General features: G+C 47.7%; 5 protein-coding genes across 6 annotated transcripts; 1 reads left to right on the plus strand and 4 right to left on the minus strand.

The window, feature by feature from the left end:
* Positions 1-577: 577 nt before the first annotated feature.
* LOC112891797 (abscisic acid receptor PYL5-like) lies at positions 578-10,758 on the minus strand. The gene is made up of 2 exons (XM_025958756.1): positions 10,501-10,758; positions 578-907 (listed from the first exon to the last, which is right to left on the minus strand). The coding sequence occupies exons 1-2, from the start codon at positions 10,756-10,758 to the stop codon at positions 578-580; spliced, it is 588 nt and encodes a 195-aa protein (XP_025814541.1).
* Positions 10,759-13,709: 2,951 nt separating this feature from the next.
* LOC112891787 (cinnamoyl-CoA reductase 1-like) lies at positions 13,710-15,396 on the minus strand. The gene is made up of 6 exons (XM_025958747.1): positions 15,175-15,396; positions 14,913-15,082; positions 14,631-14,816; positions 14,380-14,542; positions 14,071-14,257; positions 13,710-13,985 (listed from the first exon to the last, which is right to left on the minus strand). The coding sequence occupies exons 1-6, from the start codon at positions 15,314-15,316 to the stop codon at positions 13,844-13,846; spliced, it is 990 nt and encodes a 329-aa protein (XP_025814532.1). The 5' UTR covers positions 15,317-15,396; the 3' UTR covers positions 13,710-13,843.
* A 2,217-nt stretch (positions 15,397-17,613) lies between these two features.
* Positions 17,614-18,204, minus strand: LOC112895145 (abscisic acid receptor PYL5-like). The gene has a single exon (XM_025963023.1). It carries the CDS (start codon positions 18,202-18,204, stop codon positions 17,614-17,616), a length of 591 nt encoding a protein of 196 aa, XP_025818808.1.
* Positions 18,205-22,686: 4,482 nt separating this feature from the next.
* Positions 22,687-27,272, minus strand: LOC112893088 (exocyst complex component EXO70B1-like). 2 transcript variants are annotated; one of them, XR_003228740.1, is made up of 3 exons: positions 27,170-27,272; positions 25,321-27,094; positions 22,687-23,161 (listed from the first exon to the last, which is right to left on the minus strand). XR_003228740.1 is itself a non-coding variant. In XM_025960250.1 (2 exons), exon 2 carries the CDS (start codon positions 26,972-26,974, stop codon positions 25,376-25,378), a length of 1,599 nt encoding a protein of 532 aa, XP_025816035.1. In that variant the 5' UTR covers positions 26,975-27,094; positions 27,170-27,272; the 3' UTR covers positions 25,298-25,375. The 2 variants fall into 2 exon arrangements, 1 of the variants encoding a protein (XP_025816035.1); XM_025960250.1 differs by lacking the exon at positions 22,687-23,161 and having other exon boundaries at positions 25,298-27,094.
* On the plus strand, positions 23,184-24,916 carry LOC112893089 (GDSL esterase/lipase At1g58430-like). Its single transcript, XM_025960251.1, has 3 exons — positions 23,184-24,044; positions 24,142-24,397; positions 24,684-24,916. Exons 1-3 carry the CDS (start codon positions 23,445-23,447, stop codon positions 24,869-24,871), a joined length of 1,044 nt encoding a protein of 347 aa, XP_025816036.1. The 5' UTR covers positions 23,184-23,444; the 3' UTR covers positions 24,872-24,916.
* Positions 27,273-27,381: the final 109 nt, after the last annotated feature.

Below are 27,381 nucleotides of genomic sequence, written 5' to 3' on the forward strand. Positions count from 1 at the left end.
CGCGAGGCTTAGCCCGCGCGCTGCATCCCTCGCTAACTCTTCCGATCCTTGTTCTCCGCGTGTTCTCCTCTTTTGTGAAATACGTTTCTCCCATTAATACCATGAGTTGGGTAATTTTTGGTGAAATAGCATATTAACTTTTCTAGGGAATGTATGTTTGGCTGTGCTGTTGCATTGCGATTTGCATCTGTGTTTGCTTGCCATGGCTCGTGAGCTGGAGCAAGCCAGCTCAAGCTTTTAACGAGCCGAGGCGAGCTCAGATTTTAGCTCATTACGTTAACGAGCTAGATGAAGTCGAGCCGGCTCATTATCCATCCCTATCCAGAAGTATAAAAGAAGAGACACATGCACTTAGCTACAATACCAGCTTTAATATTAATAACATAATACATCAATATAATACAATACAATACTTTACTTTTTTAGAATAAAATGCAATATTTTTTGTTTCTTTTGCAAAAGTGTACATTACACACATGATCCATGTAGCCTCCTCTAAAAAAGAAGAGAAAAAACAGTAGCCCAGCCGTGGAGTGTGCGGCAGCTAGACAGCATGGATAGTTACAGTACTAGTACATCATGTCCACTCGGCCAGGTTTCTATGGTTGAATCCAATGATGGTGTTTGCAACATAGCGCGTCTCTTCGGCCGTGTTCCCCGGCATCACGTCCATCACGTAGGACTCAACCACCATGGTGAGTGGCCCATCCGGCGACATCACCTCATGCACGCTAGTAACAGAGCGATAGTTGAAGAAGCAGTGCTCGCCGCCTAGGATGCGGAAGCTGATCACCCGCTGCTCGTCGTCCAAGATCTCAAGCCGCTCGCGGCTACTCTTGCCAGGAAATCCGGTTATGAGATTCAGCTCCCGCACCGATCCCACTGTGGCACCATCACCCTCCACGCACTACGTGAAAACCTCAAATAGGTCACGCAGCATTTGTAACGGACACTTGTAGCCCGTTACAACCCGCAACATCTGTAACGGTTGTTGTTTGGCACCCGTTACCCATAAGCGCTGCAGGCTTGACCCGAACTCGCCACCACAACGCCCGTTACCGATGATGTCTTCTGGTATCGGCCGTGATGAAGGACCGTTACACCAAAAACTTTGTAACGGTCGTTAAAGTGCGTCCGTTACGAAAAGTGTACTATCGGTAACGGTCCCTTAATGTCCGTTACCGATCACTGTCTTATCGGTAACGGTCGTTTAAGGACCGTTACGACCTGTCGCCTTTCGTAACGCGCGTTACCGATGACCATTTGATGCCCGTTACCGATAGAGCGGTGTTACTTGTGTGATCCGTTGATGCCCATTACCGAAGTGACAGGCGCAGCAGCCGGGGGGGGCGTCCTCCCGCGCCGTCGCCGCGACCGGCGCTTCCTCGGCCGCGCTCCTCCACCGCCGTCAAGCTGGAGCGCGCGGCGCTGCTGCTGGACGTGTCCTGCTGCTGCTGCCTCCGCGCCGGCGTCACCGAAGGTGCCGGCGGACGTCGACCGCGGTGTCCTCCGCGCCGTCGCCGTCGTCCAAAGCAGCAGCCCTTCTTCCACTCCATCGCCGCGGCCGCGGCCGCGACGCCGCCTCCTCCTCGGGCGCGCTCGTAGACGGTCCTCCTCAAGGTGGAAATTGCCCCGTTTTATTGAAGTTTGCTGTCCTAATCCTCTTACTCATCGGTTTTGGTGATGAATTATGCTCATTTGATGTATGGAAATTGCCCTTGTTCATTGAACTTGTAGATGGCAGCTGCTGATCGGGTTTGGATGTACAGACAGCCCCGAGATTGGGACAATTTCATAACCGGGGTCAATGGTTTTCTAGGTCAAGCAGAGGCGGATATGAGAAACCGTGGTGTTCAGGCAATGTATTGCCCCTGTATAGATTGTCTCAACCAGAGAAGTTCGGACAACGGGACAACATTTTTCATCATTTGATCACACGTGGTTTCACAAAAAATTACACGTGTTGGAACAAACATGGTGAGGAAGGCCTTAATGAAGTCGAAGCAGGATGCCTAAATGAAGGGAAGCGCGACACCATGGTCAAGGCCTTAATGAAGGGGCAGCGCGATGCCATCATGAAGCCCTTGATGAAGGTGGAGTTTTTGAGGAAAATGAACCATTCCCACCTTTGTTAGGAGGCCTGATGATATGACTGATCAAGAAGTTACGGGCTTCGATGATGGTGAGGTGTTGCAACGTGTGCACAATGTTGATCAAATGGTGCGGATGTTGAGTTTCAAGGAGTGTACACAACTTCTGAATTAGCGAGGCTGAAGCAGTTCATTGAAGATTCAAAGAAACCCCTCTATCCTGGTTGCCAGAAGTACTCTCGCCTTTCTGGTGATCTAAAACTTCTGCAGCTTAAGGCAGATCATGGTTGGAGCAACAAAAGTTTCAAACAACATTGGATCTGCTTAGAGACATGCTACCTGAGGGAAACCAAGTAGCCGAGTCTGTCTATGAGGCAAAGAAGATAATCTGTCCTCTGGGAATAGAGGTTGAAAAAATTCATGCATGCAAGAACAGTTGTGTATTTTTCCATGGAGACTATGCAGACCTTGACAAGTGCCCAAGTGTGGGTGTGATCGGTACAAGAGAAAAAAGATGGTGGAGACGATAATGCTGATGACGGGAACGTGCCCGTGGAGATCGGAGGCAAGAAGAAGGTTAACAGAGGGGGTCCTGTGAGGGTGGCATGGTATTTTCCCATCATTCCCCGGTTGAAAAGATGGTTCGCCACAAGAAAGGAGGCCCAACTCTTGCGTTGGCATAAGGAAGGCCGAAAGAAGGAAAATGACAAGCTTAGGCACCCCGCAGATGCAGCACAATGGGGTAACATTGATTCCCACTTTAAGTGGTTTGCTGATGATTGCAGAAACCTTCGGTTCGCTATGAGCACAGATGGCGTTAACCCTTTCGGTAACCAGAGTTCAACACATAGCACCTGGCCTGTCGTGCTGTCAATGTGCAACCTTCCACCCTGGCTATGCAAGAAACGGAAATACATGATGCTGACAATATTGTCTTGGCCAAAGCAACCTGGCGACCGTATTGATGTCTCTTGAGGCCACTAGTTGATGACTTGAAGACACTTTGGAAGCCTGGTGTGAAGGAGTTGGGATGAGTTCGGGCGTGAGGAGTTCACATTGCACGCCATGTTGTTCACCACCATCAACGACAAACCCGGCTCATCGCAACCTCTCCGGCCAGAGTAAAAGGAAAGGTGCAGCTTGCCCGCACTGCTTGGAAGAAACTTGCTCATTGTGGCTAAGAAATTCAAAGAAATTCGCATTTATGGGGCACCGTCGTTTCCTCAGCAAGAAACATCCCTACCGGGAGATGGATTGTCAGTTTAATGGGGAAAAGGAGCATCGAGCGGCGCCTCTGCATGTGACTGGAGATCTGATCCTCTTGCAAGTCAAGGACATCAAAACTATCGAGGAGTTACCCAAAATGACTGAAAAAATCCTTGTCAAAAGAAGAAACGAGATGGTGAAGAAGAAGAAGATGGGAAAGGGAATTGGAACAAGAAATCAATTCTATGGGAGCTAGAGTATTGGGAGCTGTTGGATGTGCGTCATTCGATTGACAACATGCACATCAAGAAGAATGTGTGTGAAAGCATTTGTGGAACATTGCTACAACAGAAGTTGAAAGGAAAAGATCATAAAAATGCAAGGGAGGATCTTAAAGATATGGGCATTAGGCCGGAGCTCTATGCAGAGGAAACAGACACGGGGACGGACCTTCCCGTCGCTGCAACCACCTTGTCAAAGACAGAGAGAAAAGAATTCTGTGAGTTTTGCATGGTTTGAAAGTACCTTCAGGCTACTCATCGAACTTCAAGAGGCTAGTGTCGGTGAAGGACATGAAATGAATTTCAACTTGATGAAATCTCATGATTGCCATGTGTTGATGACAGCTCTTCTTCCTGTTGCCACTTAGAGGTATCAAGACAGTACAGGTTCGCGACACGGTCACGAGCTTGTGTTTATTCTTCAATGCAATAGAACAGAAGGTGATTGATGAGGAAGAACTATTGAAGTTAGAGAGGAGGCATTTCGAGACCCTATGCATGCTTGAAGCTACCTTCCCACCAACATTCTTTGATCTCATGATCCATCTAACAGCACACCTCGCGAGGGAGATTTGGTTCCTTGGCCCATCTTACCTTCATCAGATGTTTCCATATGAGAGGTACTTTGGATTCCTCAATCATTGGTACATAACCGGTCATTTCCGGAGGGAGCCATGGTTCGTGGCTATGGGACCATCGAAGCAGTGGAGTGGGCCATGGGTTATATGGACCCCCAAAACCCCATTGGTGTGCCTCATTCACGGCATGAAGGTAGGCTTGCAGGTGTTGGGACCATGGGGAAAAAGTCAATCACTCCGGATCCAGATGCCTTCAACATGGCTCATTTCACCGTGATACAACAGATTGACCTGATTACACCATTTGCCAACGAGCACATGCAACAACTACGTGAAGAAAACCCTGCCCGTAGTGAGGCTTGGGTTGCAAAGAAGCACATGCAATGCTTCAGCTGGTGGCTCCGAGATTATGTCCAGAGATGCAGCGCAGCTGTAACCGACAATCTGATAACGAAACTAGCAGTGGGGCCATTATTCACTGTTACAACATACCAAGCAATGGATATCAATGGATACACGTTCTACACCATGGCCCAGGATGCCAAGAGCGTCTATCAAAACAGTGGTGTGCGTGTACGGGCCGTCGACAATGACATGCAGGCAGCCACATACTATGGTCAAATAGAGGAGATATGGGAGCTTGATTATGTAGGTTTCAAGGTAGCCTTGTTTCGGTGCAGATGGGTCAATGGGAAGAGAGGTGTGAGCAAGGATAAATATGGGTTTGTTAGTGTTGATCTGCGGGTCTTTGGTTACAAAGACGAACCGTTTGTTTTCGCCAAGGATGTTGAGCAAGTGTTCTATGTACCTGACCTTGCAAGGAAGAACTGGTGTGTGGTTATGCCTGGAAAAAAAAGGATTGTTGGGATTGCCAATGTTGTTGAGGAGGAGGAATACAACCAGTTTGATGAAATTCCATCCTTTGACACTTCATACATGCCCCGACTCGTGGCAACTGACAAAACACCGTACTTGCGAACCGACCATCATGAAAAAATCCATATCCAGAAATCAAAGAAAAAGCCATCAGAGTGATGTCTGCTGAATCCTAATTTTGTAATGTAGGATGTGTGTTGGTGGAAGTTCAATCCTTTTGGTAATATAGGTTGTGTATTGGTGGAATTTGAATCCTTTTTGTAATATATGATGTCTATATATTCTCCTGACATACTATACATGTTGTGCACTAGATATATATAAATTCTGTACATATTCTGCATCAGTTCAGCAAGAGAGCTGTAGTCTGCTGAATTCTGTAACTGCAATCAGTAACGGACGTTACCAAAACGCCCGTTACTAAATATACGTCAGTAACGGACTTTACTGCAACGACCGTTACTTCTCACATCAGTAACGGACGTTACCACAATGCCCGTTACTAGGTATACGTCAGTAACGGGCTTTACTAAAACGACCGTTACTTATGGTCTGACATCAGTAACGGGCGTTACCACAAAGCCCGTTACAAAATGGTCATCAGGGGACAATACATATTTCAAAGAAATCCCTTTCGCCGCTCTTTCACCTGCCCTAGCCCGCCGCCACTCTCATCGCTCGCCGTCGCCGCCATTCTCCTCGCTCGCCGTCGCCGCCATTCTCCTGCCCTAGCCCGCCTCCGCCAGTCTCCTCGCTCGCCGTCGCCGCCATTCTCCTCGCTCGCCATCGCCGCCATCATCCTGCCCTCGCCCGCCGCCGCCACTCTCCTCGCCCGCCGTCGCCGCCAGTCTCCTCGCCAGCCGTCGCCGCCATTGTCCTCGCTCGCCTTCGCCGCGACGGTCCTGCCCTAGCCCGCCGCCGCCACTGTCCTCGCTCGCCGTCGCCGCCATTCTCCTCGCTCGGCAACGAGGCGACGCGGATCCAGCCCCTCCCAACCGCCATTCGCGACAGAGGTTACTGCTGCTTCAACCCCCAACGCCCTCTCTCTGCTCGGCCACCCAATGTGCTCTTCCTGTCAAGTTCGATTAGGGAGATATGCTACTTTGCTGTTGTTTAGAGTCAATGCACATAGAATTATTCTCCTGGAATTACCTGCATTAGTTGAGCATGCCTTAGTAGTTCATTTTTATTTGATGGACTGTGGTTTTGATGGATGATTGTTGATGGCCACATTCAGTCAGCCATGGAATTGTTTGAAGCTTATTTACAGTGTACATTGTTTTTTGCTGTGATAATCATACTAAGTGATTGCTTTATCCTCTTGTTGCATGTACACATGGAACCCACAATTCATTGGATCTGAAGTTGGACAAGGAAGCAGTTGAAGGAACTTGCTTCATACATAAGCATTGCTCCACCCTGTCAAAATGGTTTGCACCTATCCCCAACCTCTATACTAAGTAAAATTTTACCTGTATGTCTATGCTGATTTTATTTAGGACTTGTACTGATTTCTAGTGTAATATTAGCTTTTTTGGTTTACAGTTTTAGTCTAGCTTATGTTGCTCTACTGACAACCTGACATATCATCTATGCAGTCTCCCACACCAACAAACTCCTGTAGTGACAGTAGTGCATCATCACAGCGCAACGACGGTGAACGTTCTTCACAGGCTCACTCAGCGCAGACTGCTGCGAGTAGTACTCGAACCCGCGGGTCAAGGACACAAACCAAATGGCCAGAAGACAAGTTGACTGCAACTGGACTTGATGAAAAATTTTGGCCTACCCCAGATGCTGCAAGGGAAAGATTTGTATTGGTCTGTGGCCTCATTGCTCGGGAGAGGGTGTCAATCAACAGGAAGCTTGAGGATCTGTCACCAGTTGAGAAGGAACAGCTATTCGAAGCATTGCTGGAAAAGCTAGAGTACCCAGCCAATCTGGAACCAACTGTTCGCAACAAGGCAATTAAGGCAGCTATGTCAGAGATTGCAACCTTGCAACGGCGGTTCAAGGCCCATTTAAGAAGAAATTATGTGAGGCAGGAGGAGTCTCCCTTTGAGAAGCATGGCTTTTTGAAGCCAGAAGACTGGGAGGTGTTTGTGCAGGAAACCAATTCTCCTTTTTTTCAGCGAGTGAGCCAGGAGATGAAAGATAAGAGAGCATTGCATAATAAGCCACACAAGACGGGAAGAAAAGGTTATCATGGTAAAAGGAAAGAGTGGGAGGAGGAGGATGCAAAGCTAGCTAGAGAAGGAAAAGAGAACCCTTGGGACCAATTTCCTGGACGTTCGAGGTCATATCTGCGGGCAAGGGCGGCGAAGAGGATGACCACTAGTGAAGGCACTAGTGAAGGAAGCGGGGACATTACATTCAGTAACCCTGCGGTGGTGGGGCTAGCAAATAAGGTGAAAGACCTTGCATCTAAGGCTAGTGATGGTTCTTTCACTGGGGTTAGGGAGAATGATATCCTCACCGCGGCACTTGAGAATCCAGAGCATCGAGGTCGGGTCCGAGGCGTGTCTAGTTCAGTTGGCTGGGGTAAAGGGTTTGGTGAAGAGTTTGCTGGAATGTACAGGAAGAAGAGGAAGAAGACGAAGGAGAGGTCTGATGCGGAGAAGGAAAAGATAGTTGGTGAAACAGCCATCAGAGTAATCAACATGCTAAGACAAGCAGGCGTGGTTATACCGGATGCTTTGTGTCCTACCCAACCAACACACACCGGTAGCAGCGAGCAAGAAGATGCGAGTGTCAGTGCGGAAGAAGATGTGCGTGGCAGCGGGGAAGACCATGGGCCATTCAACGAGAACGAAGCTGACAGTCGATCATCTATGCTGGACACAATAGATAAGCTGACAGAGCCAACCAAGTGCAGCCTTTTGGATGGCACCGGGCATAACTTGGAGCTCGCAGTAGCCACTGTCTATCCATATCAAGAGACTTGCCATTGTGTACCGGTGCAGGAAGGGTATGCAGTGGTGCAACCTACTTATGTGTGGTCCAATACGAGTCACTTCCGTCTGCCTGTGCCAGTAGGGGGGGATGAGATAACAACCTTAGGTGAGGCTCTCGGTACAAGGATCCAATGGTCAAAGCATAGGATCCTTATACCACCCAGGACGAGACAGCCCAACTCTGGAACCGCATCAGGTAGCAGGGGTACAGCATCAGATGCAGGTACTGCAGCTCAGCGTCCGCAAGAGAAGGCTCAGCCGCAGCAGCAGCAGATCTGCAAAAAAAAGGAGCAGCAGCAGCAGCAGCAGCAGCAGCAGGAGAAGCAGCAGCAGCAGCAGCAATCTCCGCCTAAGCATCAGCCACAACCGGAGCCTCTACAACAGGAGGGAGAGCGCAGCCAATCTCAGCCTGAGCAGCAGTCACCACGGGAGGAGAAGGAGGCCAGGAAACCTCTGCCTAAAGATGAGCTTGTTAACGCTATTTGGACAACACAGAATCCAAAATACAAGCCTGGTGTGCCTATGTTGTCAGAAGCGGATTTAGATGCTGCTGGACCAAATTGTGCCAGGTTGCATGCTTACGTCATGGAAAACAGTAAGGATAAACTTGGCTTTCCAGCAAAGGTGCCTCAAGCCTACTTTGAAGGTGATGGTGATTTAATGTTAAACATTGCATTCGATGACGTGTACGACCTTATAACCCTAGGTGCTCTGGATGTTAGCTTCTTGAGGTTGTGGACATTGTAAGTCCCTTCAAAGCAAAAAAATATATTTCTTTAATTTTGACCACAAAGTTCATGCATGCTAACAATTGGATTATTTGTAGGAAAATGATGCAGAATGCAGCAGAGATGCAGTGCAGTGTTGCGTTTTTGGACCCACAGGTTTTCACCGCCACAGTGATTTCTCACCAGCCTAGCACTGTAACACAAGCAATTAAAAATGCTATGAAGAACGACTATGTGGTGGGTGCCTACAACACCGGTGGCCACTGGGTAACAGTGATCATCTCTATGAAGTACAAAGAGGTTTGGTATTTAGATTCAGCTAAACTATTTCCCGGTCGAAAGTTCACGGACGTCCGACATATTGTGAACTGGTCAGTATATTGTAGGTTTTGTTCACGAAATATCGATCTCTTACTGTTTCTAATCGGTATTGCTGATCATGCAGGGCCTTTGATGCGCGCATGGAAGAAATGATGAAAGCAAATAAGAAAAGGCCAAAAACCAAACCTAAACTCACGCACAGGATAGATGTTAAAGTAAGATTGAGGTTTTTTTATGGTGCCTTCCTACCTATTTGGTTACTGCATTAACTTGTCATATTGGTACCTTCTTGCAGTGCGCTCAACAGCCATCGGGGACCTTTTTATGTGGATTCTATGTGGCATTCAATATGCTAAGACTAGTCGGTGACATACCTATAATGAAAAAGGCTGCTGTAAGTATATACTGCTCAGCCTTGTCTCTGCTCATATTGTTCTTTTGATTTTAGAAACTGATTTGTACTTGTATGAGCTCATAATGATTGTATTTTGCAGGATTTCAACGCTGCCCTAACAGTTTCTATAGAAGATCTAAAGCCGGTCCGGGAGATGCTGTGCGAGTTCATTCTTAAGGAGACCCTCGACCCAAAGGGCAACTTCTATAGCGCCTTCTAAATTTATGATGCACAGTGAGTTCATTGTTAGCCACACACTTGAAACTTGTTGCATTCAGGGCTTCAAACTTGTTGCATGTCTGATGAGGAATGATGTGATCTTGTGTATATTCATGATATCTACTTGCTTGTGTATATATGCGATGAGAATGTGTTTGTGATGTGTACTTGCTGGTGGCTGCCAAATCCTGGCTGGTTCCAGGATGCAGCCAGAAAAGAACTGGTTACTGTAGGGGTGGCCTACGTATAGGTAACGGGCGTTAACTAAAGTGCGTTACAACAACTGATCAGAGAGTAACGGGCGTTAACTAAAGCACGATACATAGTGAGATCCGAGAGTAACGGGCGTTAACTAATGAACGTTACATACTGAAAGAACCGTTACAGATATGGTCCAAAGGTAACGGGCCCCGATTCAGGGCACGTTACGTGTAACATTTGTAACGGGCTTAGCTTAAGGACGATACGGATACTTCTTAAAGGTAACGGTCATTACTTACAGACCGTTACAAATACTGACCAGTGGGCCCAGAAGGAGACGTGGAAAAATGTATTTGTAACGGGTAGCATGCAAAAGACCGTTACGTTTCTTTGGGTTCTGTAACGGGCTGTGTGTCTCTGCCCGTTACAAAAAGTCCCTGTGGGCCTAGAGAAACAGCCATTTAGGATGACCGGTAACTACATCTGGTAACGGTCTTTGTTAGACGCCCGTTACAAACACGTGTTATCAGTAACGGGCAGTTGCCCGTTACCTTTGTTCGATCATTTGTAACGTCAGATCGGTAACGGCTGTTTGCCCGTGACCAAAGGTCATCTATGCCCGTTACCAATATACATGTTTTCACGTAGTGACGAGGTGGCAGCTCGAGATGTAGCCTTTGTACCCTTGCGGGTCATCGAAGCGCCGCACCAACGACCACACCGCGTCCACCGGCGTTTTCATCGTTTGCACCACGACCGAGCAGCATTGCCCCGCAGCCACCACATGCTCATGGTGTCGCGCCACCTCTTTCGGCACCTCCGTGTGCCCTGGGCATGCCGACATGGCGCTCCCATTGGTCGTGATCTGACCGTGCTGCTGCAAAGACATCCTTGATGTGGTGTCCGACATTGTATTAGGCATTCTTGATCAACTTATTTCTCTCTGCAAAGACGAGATGAAGGGTTGGATTAGGAGGGATGAAGAAATAAAGGGGCTCGTAGCTATATGGAGGTTGTGTGTACTGAGTAATAACATTATTTTTATTATTTTTTATTTTTATGAAGTCAACCACTGTATTTCTATGTGTGGTTGGGTAAGTTGATATGATAGCTTAGGGGTTTGGTGTAGTTTTGGGATAAGGAGTTTTGATTGTTCGGTTTTCAATGGATGGTATGCAGTACATGCCCAAAATGAAATAAGCCAACTTGTGCTTCTTGGTTGTTGGCAATAGAATAGGAGACATGATATCAACTTTGAGCGCATATGATATATTTGTGATAGACTAATGAAATATAAATGTTGATGATATATTTATGAATGCAACAAAAAAGGAGCATGAGATCCTGCATGCGAATAGGGTACATCAGCAATTGATAATTAATAAATCAATACTAGTGTACCTAGTAAGGGAGATTGATGCCATCTTAGCATCATATTGTACTGGGCAGTAGTGTTGTACCATGTGCCATTTGATGACTAGTGATGACTTGAGAAGAATGGAAGAGTGTGGATGTCCATGGTAACATCTAGTCCAACGTTCATTGTAGCCTTTTTCTATAAAATGTACCTAATTGAAGTGTACTTGCACTTGCAAACCTAACATAGAGCCTTGGAGATTGTGGAAAATTTTAAAAATAAAATAAAATATGCTTAAAATAATAAAAAACTAAAGGAGAGGAATCTCGTTTTCTCTAATGCAACAACCCACATGTTCTGGAAAGGAAGGGAATGAAACAAGTAAGAATAGAGATGAAGTGAGAACGAAAGCAAACCTTCTATTTCGGTTGATGGGCAATCGTGATTGATGACGAGTAGGTCTTCAGTGTTGTTAGGGTTCAAGATTGGATCTAGTGGGTTTAGGATCCACAAAGGAATCGGGGATTTGGTGGCTTACAAGGGTTACAAGAATATCTTAAGAGGTCTTCAATCTGATAGTGGTGGAGCGTGAGCGCGATAGGCGGGATGATGAGGCGGAGGCGGTGAAGGAGCGTTGGATCCGAAGGGGTTGGTAACGAAGGAGCCTTATCGAAAAGGCACGCAATATATGGAATTTGAGATGGGGGTGGATGGCAATGAGTACACCAGATGATGTGGTGGTTGACAATGATGTTGGGGGAGGCGCTGAAGATGTTGGGGAAGTAGGCTTGGTGAGCGGAGCAATGCTTGATGGGGACAATAGAAAGTGGATATGCGAGGCATAGGGAAGTTGAAGATATATAACGATGGAGGGGGATGAATATGGATGGGATTCGGTTGTTGCTTGTTGTGGGAGCCTTCGCCTAGGCGGTGCCTGCTAGATGCCACCAACTGGTACACCTTTTACATGGAATTTTAACGTAAATACAAAGAGAAGTAGTCATTAGACAACACGGTGGAGCAATGTTCGATGGGGGCAATGGGAAGCGTATAGGCAAATCACACAAGTAAGTTGAGGATAACAAGATCATGGTGGGGAGGAATGAATGTGGACGAGATTCGGTAGCTAGGCATGTGTTCCTCGTTGTGGGAGCCTCCGCCTAGGCGGTGCCTGCTGGTTGCCACCCACCGCCACACCTCTCACACGGAACCGGTTCCTCTTACTCGTGAGCGAACACATTGCAACTCATTCCCTGATGTCGGATGAGGTAATGCCCTCAAACTTTACATCATAGGTGCCTTTTAAGCCCTTTCACATAGTAGGCCGTCCACCATCGGACCTTAAACTTCAAACCACGTAGGTTAGTGAATAGCTTGCCCCACAATGACCCCTCGACAAATCAAGTTCCGCCCTATTGTGCCTTTACATTTGCATAAATGTTCCTAGTGTTATTCTTTCTAAATTTTTCTTCTAAATATAACACAAGAGAAAATTTAATAAATTCTATATGTGAAACAATTCAAAGTAAAACATGACATGGGACTTTTAAAGATCCAGAGGAACAATTGGAATACAATGCTAAAATAATTTAAATATATTATCAAAACAATAGAAATGTACAATTAGATGAATTAAAATGCATTATAAGAACAATGAAAATTGCACACAAAAACAATCCAAAATGTACCATTAGACACCCCAATAATTACTTCCTTTAGTAAAAAAATATGATTTTTTGACTCTTTTAGTCTTCATGGTGCAACTTTGACCATAATTTTTCTATCGAAATATAGTTATAGTGTTAGTTAGCACATGTATGGGATTATAATAGTGATGTTCAAGACAAATAGACACATGTGATTTCATATTTTTCAACTAAATATTTTGATGTTGATAATGTTCAAATCTTCAAAAGTTCAACCGTGTCTTATTCAAATTGTCATAAATTTATGAGCGGAGAAGTATATGAGCATTAATTTATGACTGAAGAGTTATATAACAACATTCAAAGAAATATTATAGAAAGAATAAAATTATTATTACTAAAAATTAGAATATGTAACATAGAATATTTAAAAAAACTAGGAGAAGTATGAATCTGCCAGAGACTACACTCGCAGGCTAGACAAAGAGCATGGCTACCGCCCACCATAGTGGAGGCGATGATTTGCTCCCATTGTGTAGTCTAAGAGAATCCATTTGGTGCTACCGTGCTACCAACGTACAATAGCACCTCTAAATGTGCATGAAAATCCAATTTAAAATATAAATGGATAGAGCAAGCATGCAAGCATTTACCATCATGTAAAATTTAAAGTTGAACACAAAAACTTTTGTAAGGAGAAATGAAAAGAGAGAAATCGGTGTATGAATATCTGCAGAACCTGCAATCCCCAAGTATTCATACGCTGATTTAACCTTTTTGTTCCTCCTTGTCTAAGTTTTTATATCAAACTTTACATGATGATAGATGTTTGATATTTTTGGATTCAACGGTGGGTAATTAGATATAGGGAAACAGGTTGAATTACAGAAGCACACGAAAACATCGTACATGTATGTATAGGCATTTTAGCAGTTTATTTGAGTTAGGGAACTCTTGTATAATAGTTTTCCATATAGAGCACAGTTTACAGGCTAGATAAGCCCTTTGCTCCTCAAACAACCAACAGTGTCTCTGATGGTTTTGTCGAATGGAGTGAAACGAACACCCAAACCGATCAATTTCTTGGAAGGGTCCTTTGCTCTCACCACCCAGCCTTGTTTGTCCTCCCGGATTCTGATGTGAAAGAAAACGTTAGCAAATGGAGGAGAAACATTGTATCCGGTCAAAGAATCAAAAGATGTTCTTAGGGACGTATCACCTCTGAACCCGATGTTCAGGGTAAAGATCAGCAATGTTGTTGGTGAAATCGACCAAGCGTTCAATGGATTCCAAGCATAAGTGGCGTCCCTGTGCTGATGGGTTCTCGTACAACACCATCAGAGAATGTGCGACGTCTCTCACATCGACGCAGCCAATGTAGATGTCGGCCAAATCAAGCTTCTCGCCTGCTGGGTAGTTTGCACTCTGAGAAGGCATTCTTTGCATTCGTTGCTAAGTTGCAATCAGAAGATGAAGTGCCCCATGGCTCGTAGTCCTAGCCTCTAATCTAATGCTGCGACTGACCGACCTGCCAGAAGTTGCAGCAGCAGTTGGAGACTGGCGTTAACTGATGGTGTTAACATCGGGCCCAACACCATCCCTGGATTGAGCACAGCCATCTGCAATCCCTCTTCTGCAGCAAAGTCCCATGCAGCCTTCTCTGCCAGTGTTTTGGATACGCTATACCAAAGCTGCAGCTCAGAGGATAAAGCAGCACAGGCCTCAACCATAGCACAAGTCAGAATTCAGAAGCAACAGTCTCCAGGTTTCAATCTGTACCTGAAGTTTCTTGAGGAACTCAACGTCGGCCCAGCAGTCCTCGTCTATGACCTTGTCCGCGGGCCAGTCGGGGTTCGGCAGCATGGCCGCCTGTGACGACATCAGCACGACGCGGCCGGCTCCGCAATCTTTGGCGGCACGCAGGACGTTGAGCGTGCCCTTCACCGCCGGTTCCAGGAGCTCGTTCTGGAGCAGCAGAACCAAAGGGTTACCTACTCGAGCGACGGGATTCTGAAGCTGCCATATGCATCGATCGGGGATTATTGAGAAGGAATAGCATGCCTCTGGGTCTTCAGCCTGCAGTATAAACGGGGACGCCAGGTGGAAGACGCCGCGGGCGCCCTCGACCGCCGGCCGGACGGAAGCAGGGTCCAGGAGGTCCATCTGGAACAGCCGGAGACGCGTGTCCGCGCCGCCCAGGGCCAGCAAGTGCTTCGTCTCACCCTCATCATCTGCAAGGGGGAGAAAATTAAAATCCGCCAAGAACAGGAGATAATCTCGCTCCATTTCATCTGGCGCGCAGAGCAGAGAGGGAGCGTGTTACCGAGGTTCTTGACGGTGGCGTGGACGGTGTAGCCGCGGTCGAGGAGGAGGCGGACGAGCCACGAGCCGATGAAGCCGCTGCCGCCCGTCACGCAGACGAGGTCACGGCGCGCCGCGCCGCCGCTGTCCCCGGCCGACGCCATCTCGCACCGGTGTCGCTCGCAGAACAAACGCACCAGACACCGAAGCGGAAGAAGATACGGCCAGACGGAGGCACGTTGCTGACTGTTGACGTGTTGTAGCGACAAGCAGACGCGGCGTGGCCACAGCCGCATGAAGTGAGAGGGAGCCGCCACAAATGTGTCATGCTGTGCTGGGACCTACTACACGTCTACGCCGGATCACCAAATGGCTCAAGATTCATTTGGATAAGAGTCAGCGGGATCGACAAATTATGTGGCAACATATTTTAAAAATTATAAAATTCTACTTGCTAACGATGGTTGAGGTAGGAGAGCATGCCGCCGCGGAAGTGCGAGCTAGGGAGGGGGAGGGGGTGTGGAGCGACCGCCGGCGAGTGGTGGGAGGTGGGGGAGCGACCGCCGGCGAGATCGTCGATGGTCGGGTGGTGGTTGAGGTGGCGGAGGTTAGAGTTTTAGATTTTCGAAGCTACAATGACCACGTGGCCGGACATCCAGTGGACGGTGGTCAGCGGCAGGGCGAGAAGAAGGTCGGGAAAGGGGAGATCGAAGGTGGCGGTGGGTGATGGGCGGGCGGCGAGAGCCGTCGGCCGGGGCGGAGGATGGCCAGCGGAGGACGGTCGGAGGAAGAAGATGATAGCCGGACTTCTGCGATTGCTTCGTTGAATCTCGCATAAAGCCATGAATAGATGTTTCTAGACAGTTTTTTCTAAAATACGCAGAAGAATTGTGTACCTTCATATGAAGTAGAAAATGTTTTAGTACAACACGCTATGAGTGCCCACCGGATCCGGCCGTGGACCGCCGATCGGACTCTTGTGCTCAGCCAGTGAACCCAGAGACAAAGCGATCGATGTATCATGTACGGGACAACTTTCTTTTCCCTGAAATTAAGATCCATTTCGCAACTCATCATGCATATGCATAAGCATCACAAACTCAACGTCAAGCTGATGCATCAGTGCGGCCGTATACTTCACTTGTCCGTTCCATCTCTTGCCAGCGCTCTGTAGCATAGGACTTTAATTTGTCGGTCGCGCTCAATCTTTCGGTGTTTCAAAGGCCTTCAAAGTTGCGTTGGCCGACACAGAAAATGGACGAGCAAACGTCACCTACGTCAAAAACAGCATCACGAAGCATTAATACAGAAACCCTCTATTAATACAGAAAGCCTCATTCATTTTTCACATTTATTCCGATCACGGTTAGCCCCAGGACTAATCTAGTTATTAGTTCCGGATCCAACGGCCAGAAAGCGGGAGGGCTCTTTAGTTCCGGTTGGTGACTCCAACCGGGACTAAAAGTCCAAACCTTTAGTCCCGGTTGGTGTTACCAATCCGGATTAAAAGATCCTCCACGGGTTAGTTCAAAAGTATAGCATCCCAATTAGAATCATGTGCATTGTGTAGATGGGGTGGTAATGAAGCTATGTGTGAAGTATATGGTCTCGGATTCAAGTCCCACAGAGTGCCTTCTTTTTTTAGCGTGACAGATCCTTTAATCCCGGTTGCTATAAAAGTCGGAATCTTTAGTCCTGAATTCGTGGTTCCGGTTACAATATCCGTACTAGTGAAGCCATGGCAGTCATCTAGCATTCCCTTCCGCTTCTTTTCTACACGAATTCAAGTCCCCTGGAGCCTGTATGCGCATTGCGCCGGCTCACCTGGCTCAAATGGCCTCGCCGGATTCCTCTAGATTGAGGTTGAGGCCGTGAGGCGGCTTTGGAAGTGGCGCGTGCAGGGCGGCTGTGCAAGAAAGTGTGGCGCAACTTGTCTTTTCGATTTTATCGGTTGGTGCTCCACACCCACACTCTCTCCGTTCCTAAACAAAGTTACTCTAGAAAAACTCAAAAAGATTAACAAAAATATGAAATAATATTTTTTTCTTATTTATTAACCATATTTATCACTAATTACTTCTACATGCACATGCACCTACTCAAAACGGTAGCAATGACAAGAATTGGGTGGACAAAATATCTGGCTAGTCCCATCGTCATTCCAGAAGTATACCAGAAAAGGTACATACATGCATATATATATGCAGCTACACTACTAGTCTTAATATTAATAATATAATGGATCCATACAATACAATACCTTTTTCGAGTATGGCATAGTATGGAAGAAAAGATCTCAAATTTAGAAGGTACTACAAATAACTTGTTTTTGCAAAAATATGCATGACAGTACCAACTTAAGAAACCGTTAGACCAACTGTGGAGGTATCCAATGGCTGCCCAGCTCGGTCGGCAAGGATCAGTTGTGCTTCTGGTGCGACGACACTGACGTCACAAGCTACTACCGCAGAACTTTGCGCGCGAGGTTCTGGAGGTTGGCCTGAATGATGGTATTTATGAAAATGCACGTCTCCTCAGCCGTGTTCCCTGACGGCACATCCACCACGTAGGACTCGGCCACAAGGGTGAATGGCCCGTCCGGCGCTGCCGCCTCGTGCACGGTGGTCACCGAGCGGTAGTTGGAGAGGCGGTGCTCGCCGCCCAGGATCCGGAAGCTAATCACCCGCCGCTCGTCGTCTAGGATTTCGAGCCGCTCGCGGCTGTTGTCGGCGGGCAGCCCGGACACGACGACCAGCTCCCGCACCGATCCCACCGTGGCACCGTCGCCGTCCACGAGCTGGCAGTTCTTGATGAAGCTCTTGTATGCTTGCGGTTGGTCGAAGCGCCGCACCAACGCCCACACCTCGTCCACCGGCGCTGCGATCTCATGCACGATGGCCGAGCAACACTGCCCCGCAGCCAACGGGTGCTCGTGGTGCTGCGCTGCCTCGTCCGGCACCCCCGCATGCCCCGGGCACGCCGGCGCGGCCTTCCCGTTGGTGGTGATGCGGGTATGCTGTTGCGGCAACGTCCTCGTGGCTGCGTACGGCATCTTCTCAGGTGGTGTTGATCGACTTCTTTCAATCTGCGAGAGAGGGGATGATGATTTGGTTAGGAGGGGTGAACAAAGGGACTCATAGCCACATGAAGATGCTATATATATGTTAGAAAGAGAAATGGATGGTTGCATGTTAAATATATATTGTGCGGTCGTCACATTATTTTTTATTCTTAGGAAGTTGAAAGCTCTATCGTTACTGTGTGGTTGGTTAAGTTGATGCGATAGTTTAGGGTTACTCTAGGGAAGTGACTGGGAATAGTCAGTGCAGTTTTTGGAACGAGAGACTTCTGACTTTCTGGCATTTAATGGATGGTACGGAGTAAATGCCTAAAAGGGGTGAGAGTTGTTTTTGATCATTCTCAATGAAAGTTTTATTCTCACCAAATAGAGTATCATGTTAGCGGCTTTAGTGACGAGGCAAAGAGTAAATGAGGAGAGGGGTGAGATGCGTTTTATAGGGATGAAATCCTATATACACGGTTTCAAGATAGTTTGTGTCTTGCATGTAGCAAAGGAAACAACAAAGAATGAAACAATGCATTGTGTGACTTTATTTCAACTATGAATTAAACACTCCCTTGCTTATGTAGCATTCTAGAAAATATAAATATGAAATATCTCATTGAAAATGGTGTAAGAATTTCAATAGACATTACGGATTGAGCTGGTTAAAAACTAAACGAGGTGAGCCAACTTGATAGGCCTCTTGGTTGTATATTTGATCCGGCGTGTCCAAAAATAACCTGCCTTGATCAGATCTGGCAAGTGCATTAGAGGGGCTCCTATTTGATTGTGGAAGCCAGATAGAAGCCATGGCTTAGAGGCCCACCAAGGTCCACCATCAGCTTCTTCCTCCTCTCTATCTTCCCCGACCTTCTTCCGCCCTCGCCCCCTCATCCTCCGCCCCCGCCGGCGGCTACCTCACCGCCACCTCACCACGGCCTTTAACACCACCCTTCTTCTTGCCTCCGCCACCGGCCACCAGCCACTGAATGTCCGACCCCGGCCGGCCGCCGCCGCTCCCCCGCAGCCTCGCCTCCGTCGCCGGCCGAACCACCACTCCGTTGGGCTTGCCGCCGCCGCCGCCGACCTTCTCCTCTAAGGACGGTAGCCATTGGAACCCTGGAAACCCAATACCCTAACCCCGCTAACCTCGACCACCACCCTGGCCGCCGGTAACCTCGCCAGCCTACCCCGGCTTACTAACATAGATATCTATTCTTGGTGCGCATATTCGAGATTTAGAATCTCTTTTGACCAGGCCAGGCCAAATCGGGTCACCACTTGGGATGGGAATGGCTCAGCCCACATGCATCATTTGATGAAAGCACTACAGTCCAGTTGCCTCTGATCAGTGGCTTGTCAACGATCAGACCGTAGCTCCTTACCAAATGCCCCTACATTGGGGCAACACAGCATATGACTAGTTCGCTCAAGGACCACACCCTCTCGAGAGCTGGATGCCGGCCAAGATGGAGCACCAACCTAGACTTTCCCTGGGCTTGCCTTGCCCTAACATCTAAATAAAAGGCGGGTGCCGAAAAGAAAGCAGTAACGCCTTTTGGACGAAAGCTTAGCCTGGTAGACGCTGTGCCGCTTCCCCCACCTCCCACCCCTCGCCGGCACTTGCGGCGGCGGCGCCGCCCGTCCGAGCGAGCAGAGGAGAAGGAGATCGTGCAGCCTCTATGGGCCACGAATCTCAAACACTGGAAGCCCTATAAGAAACGAGCTTCCGGAAGCTAGATAGGTTTGGCGAGTGCATTAGGTGCGCTCCAATCAAAATTTTCAGCCCATCATGTTTACCGGGCCAGGGCCTATAATTTCAATTGAAAATCCAAGAATACCCAAAATATGGGGAGGGGTGATGTGAATAGGATTCGGAGATAGGAAAATGAATAAAACTTCCATGGTTTCCTTAGTTAATACATCTCGTATGCCCATACCAAATACTTGATTTAAACATTAAACTGTATCCAGCAATAGAGACTGACAGTACTGAATTGTGTTGTCACCCAAACAAGATGACCTTCAGCAAAGCTGTGACCCAACACCAACACACAAAGCTTGTTTAATTAGAAACAATCATGTCTATGCCGCTTTAGCAGTTGAGCAGTCTGTTGTACTCTGCATGCATGGCGCGCGCCATGCATGCCTGCAGCAGCCGGTCCGGTCTTTCACCTCCGACCGACGAACAGCGAGCCAGGGCTGCGCGGGCGCGTGTCCCTGCCTCGCTAGACGCAAGAGGTAGCAGGCAACAAGGCATCCGGGCGGAAGAGGAGGGAGCAAAGGTCCGTCAGAAAGCGCCGGAGGCCCGGCAAGCCGTGGCGTGAAGCGGTGGCGGCGTTTCTCGCGGCCACGGGGGTGGACGGTGTCAATACCGTCCACCTAAGGTTACCTGCGAGACGTCCGATCGAGCTTGGACGGCCGAGATTAGAGCTACCGCGGGAGGCGTCTTCCATGCAGGGCCGGCTCTAGGGGACAGCACTGCGACCGCCGGGGGCCATGAAGCAGGAGGTCCAGGATCGTACAAGCAATACAAGTAATTAGTATATATAATTTTCTATTTGGTATAATAAGTCTTTAAAAACCTATCACAAACCTCATGAGACCATAATAAATATTTAAAAGCCCATCACAAACCTCATAAAGGTTATTATTTTTATTTTTTATTACACTATTGTTATATTTTATGAGCTATATATATTGAAAAGTAATTTTTATTATTCATACTATATACTGTAAATTTTGTAAAAAACTGTAATTCTATAAAAAAAATTTAGTTCAACAGGCTATTATCTTTCTTGGTTGCCCAAAATCCTTAAAATTATAGAGCCGGCCCTGCTTCCACGCGAGGCCATGGTGGCCCGCCGCGCGAGGACCGAAGAAGCAGAGGATGGCTCGCTTGCCCGACCTCGAGCGGCGGCTGAGGCGGAGCGACCTGCACGTGTTCGTGGAAATGTGCCGCCCCACTCGGCCTCCGGTGGGGGCGCGGGGCTGGTTCCGACGCAGCCCGTAGGCCAGCTGCACAGCGTCTGAGGTCTCGTCCATGGCGATTGTTTTGAGCGCGATTTTGTACTTCCCGGCGATGATCGGTGATCCTAAAACTGATCGGCTCGTGACCTGAATCAAATGCGTCGTGCGTGCCGCTCCTCCTGGCTGCTCGGCCAAATACTGAATAAAACTGTTCGATGAGGTGGACGCAGAGCACCAAGTGGATCGATGCACATACGCAATAGCTGCTCATGCGACCTGGTAGCCGCGATTGAGCCTGGCGGCGGCCCCACCGCCGCCCACCCTTTGCGACTTCATCCTTGATCCTTGCATGCTCTGGCGCGCGCCATGCCCATCAGCAGCCGGTCCGGCTCTTCATCTACGACAGAACGACGAGCCAAGGTTGGCAGCGCGCGAGCGCGTCACCACACACAGGAGCGCGCATGAAGCGAGGCATCCAGGAGGAAGAAGACGGAAATGATGTCAGAAAGGCAGCGGTGGCGCTCCGTCCTCCGGTGAGCCACGCCCCGCGCCGTGAAGCAGAGACACCCGGTGTTCCTGGCGACCTCAGGGGCCGGACGTTGTTTCAAATATCGTCCACCCCTTGGGTGCCTAACTACCGTTGGATCGGACTTGTACGGCCCGGATTAGCCGCATTGCGGGAGGCGTCTTCCTCCTCGGGCTTGCGTCGGCGGCGCGAGCGCCGAGGCGCCGAGCGACACTTGTTTGTGCACATTCGTCGCTCCGATCATCCTTCGGTGGTGGCTCCGGACCTCTATGTGTGCGCTCGTAAGCTAGCAGGAGGTTCAGCAGATCAGAGGTCTCGTCCATGGCGGCGAATTTTCGTATGACTCAGCACGGTACGTAGCAGGCCGCAGGCGGCGTCCATGGCGGCATGAGCACGGCGGCTGCTAATCTATCGGAGATCGTCCGTTCTTCCCCTCCACTGAGGCACGATGGCGATTGTTTCTGCATAGCCTCGATGCCAGCGACTGCGAACATGGCCGGTGCCCGCCGCCGCACCGTGCGCAGGCAGACCGTCACATCGCATGCGTGCTCGCGGCGGGTGCGATTCGTCTCTCGTCGTGCCATGCGTGCCGAGCGGTGGCCGCCCGCCATTGTACTCGCCCTCTGCGCCGCTGGCCAAACCGGGTGCGGAGCGTTGGCTGCTGTTGTACCAAACACTGGTCTATCACGCCCAGCTGCTCCTGGCTTATTTGGTTGGATTCAGACGGCGCAAGGCGGGGCTAGCACACAGATCAGCTTAGCAGCGGGCAGGGACATCTGCCTGAGTTCAGATTGGGCGTACCATGTGGGGAGTGGAATGGAGCTAGACGATCCCATTCAGACATTCAGTCCAGTCCCACCCACCAAAATTCTGCAAGGCGTCTCTTAAGTTCTTCCAACATCCCGTGAGCACGCAGCTTGTCCCGACTCCCGACAGACACCAATCATCAACAGCGAAAGTGAGAAACCCCCCAATACACCAGCCACACATTGTTGTGTGTGTGTGGCGTATACTTTGTCTCACAGCAATATTGATCTGTACATTGTTTTCTTGTGCACATATTTCCTTCAGACAAAAAGGAAAAAGTTACAGACATTTTTAAATTCTTCCAGAGAGAACAAGAACTCGCTTGTGTAGTATCAGACATATCACCAGGAAAAAAAAACTGTATTCAAACAAAACAAGCGGGGATGAGAAACAAAATTGATGTCACTTGACTGGAGCAAAACCATATTGGGATGCTTGATATAGAATCTGAACTACGCAGCACAAATCTGAGACAAGAACCATTTAAAAACTCCAGCACGGTGGTGTCACTCCAATATCAAAGTGCTACCATACAATGCTCAGCACGCATGTTTGCTCTGCGCCAAATTTCTGCACTCTGCACAATAACCAGCACATGCTGTGTACGCCGTCCACCAACAGTAGGCTACAAAGGCTTCAGCTCTGCAAGAGGCAATCAAAACCATAAGCCACAGTATCAAAAAAAAACATAAGCTACAAAATAAATAAAAAGCATTTATGAAAACTAGTATCAGTAGATATGCTTGGCTACAGAAAATCATCTGAAAATAAATAAAAGAGCATTTATGAAAACTGCTATCAGAAGATATGCTTCGGTTAAAAAAAATCTAAATGTTTCCCAAACTTATTAGGCGTGTATGGACCCTCTAGAATATAATAAGCGCCGATAGGAGGAGATTAAAACAATGTCACGCAGATCGCTCTGATGGCACACCCTGCTCTACTCCTGGTGCTCCTCCTCTCTTCCCCTGCAATTTCTTCCTCCAAGAGAATCCAGCCGAAGTTTTCGGCCATCTTCTACTTTGGCGACTCCGTTCTTGATACCGGCAACAACAATCGTCTCCCTACGGTGGCCTTGGCAAACCATGTTCCTTACGGGAGGGACTTCCCAGGGAAGAAGCCGACAGGGAGGTTCTCCAATGGCCGGCTCGTTCCAGACCTCCTCAACCAGAGGCTACAGCTCAAGGAATTCTCTCCGCCATACCTGGATTCAAGGCTGTCGAACAACGACATCATGACAGGGGTCAACTTTGCGTCTGCGGGTTCAGGGTTCGATGACCAGACGTCGCAGCTGGCCAATACCCTGCCAATGTCGGAGCAGGTGAACCTCTTCAAGGACTACCTCCTCCGGCTCAGGAACATTGTTGGAGATAAGGACGCTTCCAGGATCATTGCCAACTCCCTGATTTTTATCAGCTCGGGAACCAATGATTTCTCACATTACTACCGTTCGTCAAAGAAGAAGAAGATGGACATTGGAGAATACCAAGATACTGTTCTCCAGATGGTACAAGCTCGTGTCAAGGTAAAAATAGGCATTTCTCACATTTGTACTGAATTCTTCTATTCCAGTTCAGAAACTAGGTATAACTCCACTTTCAATCCCCTAAATTTGAATGCAGGAACTGTATGACCTTGGGGGCCGACAATTCTCCTTGGCAGGCCTTCCCCCGTTTGGTTGCACACCTATCCAAATCACATTGAGCAGAGACCCTGACAGGGCATGCGTGGATGAGCAAAACTGGGATGCTCAGGTCTACAACTCTAAACTTCAAGAATTACTTCCGACATTGCAAGGCTCACTCCATGGAAGCAAAATTGTGTACTTGGATGCGTACAGGGCTCTCATGGAGATCCTTGAGGACCCGGCGAAATATGGTAACGTTTTCTATTAATGCCATGACTCATTAACTTATCTACTAGGGGCTAGAGCTATCTTGCAATTTACTGTAATCACTTAGAGTTCTGCAAAAAAAAATAATACAGAGAACGCCTTAAATCCTAGACAATATAGAAAATATTAGACATCATGATGCTAAACTCAGGCCGCTAAAATTTCGAGGATGGCAGATAATCAAACACTTTGAGAAGTCAACTGCAAAGTTCATATGTGTCGTATTTTAACCCTTTCTGTTATTCTGACAAAGGTCTGCCATGATAACAGGATTTACAGAAACAACACGAGGATGTTGCGGGACTGGGCTCAGAGAGGTTGCCCTGCTTTGCAATGCATTAACTCCTATCTGCAAAAATGTGTCGTCCTATGTATTTTACGATGCTGTGCACCCAACAGAAAGGGTTTACATGTTAGTAAATGATTACATAGTGAAAGATGTTATTCCACAGTTTTGATTAATCAAATATCCATATAAGGTTTTATCCTTGTATTAATGCACACATCTTGTTTTGGATTCATACTTTAAGTGCTTATTTAGGAGCTTCTTCAATGCCACCTATCGTTATGCATAACCTCTGATTGCTCACTGGATTACGTGACAGTGGATTTCAGAACACTAAGTAAATGAGTTGACCGCCCTCAAGCTGTCAGGCACTCAATTCACAAGAATAGTTAAAGCAAGATATAATTGTGATGCGTCATAGTATTAGTTCAAGTTAAGTAGCAAATTGAACTAATCTACAGTTAATAGACTTATAGGACTTAACTGATAATAGGACTATTCTAGTATAGCAGACCCAGTTGCTACAGGAGTTCACATGATTCTGGATAGCAAAAGTTCGGTATCTGTAACATACTAATATGAAAATAATAGAGGCGACTGAGACATAAAAACACAACTTACATTACTCCCCTGAGAAATTAAACACTAATCAGCATGCGGCAGCCAGAACAGCCACTCAAAACTTGGCCATTGCTTTGAACAACTGCTGAATCTGAAACTTCACATCCTCAGGTCGCACATATGAAGCCCCTACAGCCTCTGTTGCCTTTAACATCCCAATTGCACCCCTGTAGACTGGAATAACCAGATCCTCCACCATAGTGCTCAAATCCATTGCTTGCCGCTTCTCCACCAGTACCCACCGTGACTGCACCTGGCAAATCGCTTTCACAAAGTTATGGAAGTGGTTCAGCTTCTCTACCACAATACTGGAACTGCTGCCAGACCTTATATCCCTCTCAAGTATCATGATGGCCCTCCCCCAGGTAGCCCGGCGGTATTCCGACACCCATTGGTGAACCTTTGAAGATATTACCCTCGTCCAATCCTCACCGAGCAAGACCTTAAGCTCACAACCATTGACTTTCTTGGTTATATAGATCCCATTGTTAATCAGAAAGACACAGCCGAGAGGAACATGACCATAAATCCTGGATTTTGACTCAAGATTCTCTATGAGCACATCCACAATCCAAGCAAAGCGGACGGCCAGCGATGATGTTGGCCGGTCAGGGTTGATCAGACATGTTTCAGTACAACCAAACTCTGATTGCATCGCTTCTTCCAAAGTATGGCGAGATGCACATGCTGCCATAAGGTAGTTCATTACATACCTTGTTATGGGATGTACTCCACCATCTGCTGGTGAAGACTCACTTGAATCACGACGTATCAGTTTTTCTAGAGCCACAAATATGCCCTCAATTGACAATCCAAGGCATTCACGAAAAGCAGTTATCTCATGATGAAAGGCTTCATCAACGACAGTAAGGATATCAGTTAAAGCATCATACATGTCAACGATGCGAAAGAGACTCTCCGGGTTCTGTCCAGCAGCAGCAATAAAGCTGGCAAATGACAAGAGTTGAAGAAATGGCATGCATGCAGTGGCAAAGGCAAGGTCACTGTAAGATGTAAATCCATCAAAAATGCAATTGCACAGATGGCGCTCACTGGGGATTAAGATGTGAAACACAACACGGATTGCAGGGATCCAGCGCATGATCTGAGTCTCAAGCTCCTCCCATGATGTTGACTTGAACCTTTCTGCCATGTGAGCATGAACACCAAGGCGAGCAATGCTCTCATCAATGAAGTTGCGGCGTGCAGAAGCATAGGTCTCCGCACATATATCACCAAAACCAGCAGCAATCATCCTTCTTGCAATTCTATTTGCCTGAGTGGCTACACCCTCTGGTAAGGCATCAACAATGATATCAAAGTCTCTAATTGGAGGTGCTACAAAGGTGTGGCTGTCATCTTCATCTTGGCTTTTCCTGATATTGTGGTCACGATGGTTATCATCCAAGCCAGATGTAGCAATCAGGCGCTGGAACTCATCTTTAAGCCTCATGGAACAACTTTCCAGAAGGAGGTCAAAGCTCTCAAGGAGCACATGGTCCTCTGAGGTGTTCTCAAGGCCATGGATGGTGGAAGTTAGCTCATCGACAGCTTCTAAGAAGGCATCAGCATCATCAGAACTGGACCAGAGGGGCCGATCTAAGCTCAGGAACTGGGAAATCAGGTCGTCAAGTGTTTGCAGAGTATCCTCCATGCCTTTCGCCAATGCTACAACTACAAGCAGCCACTCCTTAAGTCTATACAGATCTATAAAACTTTCAATATGTGAACCTCCTTAGTCCTCAGCACAAGCCATAGAAGAGGATGATTTCAGCTGGCAAAATGGACCAGTTCAAACATTGCATAGTTCAAACCAGAACCGTGAAAGAACTTGAGAGCACAAAAATACCTCGCAGAAGGCGAATTCTGAAACTGATGCGCAGAACTTTTTTTGTCTTCCAAATACCACACCTAGGTATATCCTTTTGATCCCCATGAAAATGAGTTACTGATGTTTCAAATGATGAAAGATCACAACGGACCACACATTTATGTACGAAGTGCAATAGGTTGGAAAAAACCGTAGCATTACTTCTATTCGTGTTGTTGGAGGGTCAGTGG

The sequence above is a fragment of the Panicum hallii genome, chromosome 5, assembly GCF_002211085.1.
Source record: "Panicum hallii strain FIL2 chromosome 5, PHallii_v3.1, whole genome shotgun sequence".
Classification (NCBI taxonomy): Eukaryota; Viridiplantae; Streptophyta; class Magnoliopsida; order Poales; family Poaceae; genus Panicum; species Panicum hallii.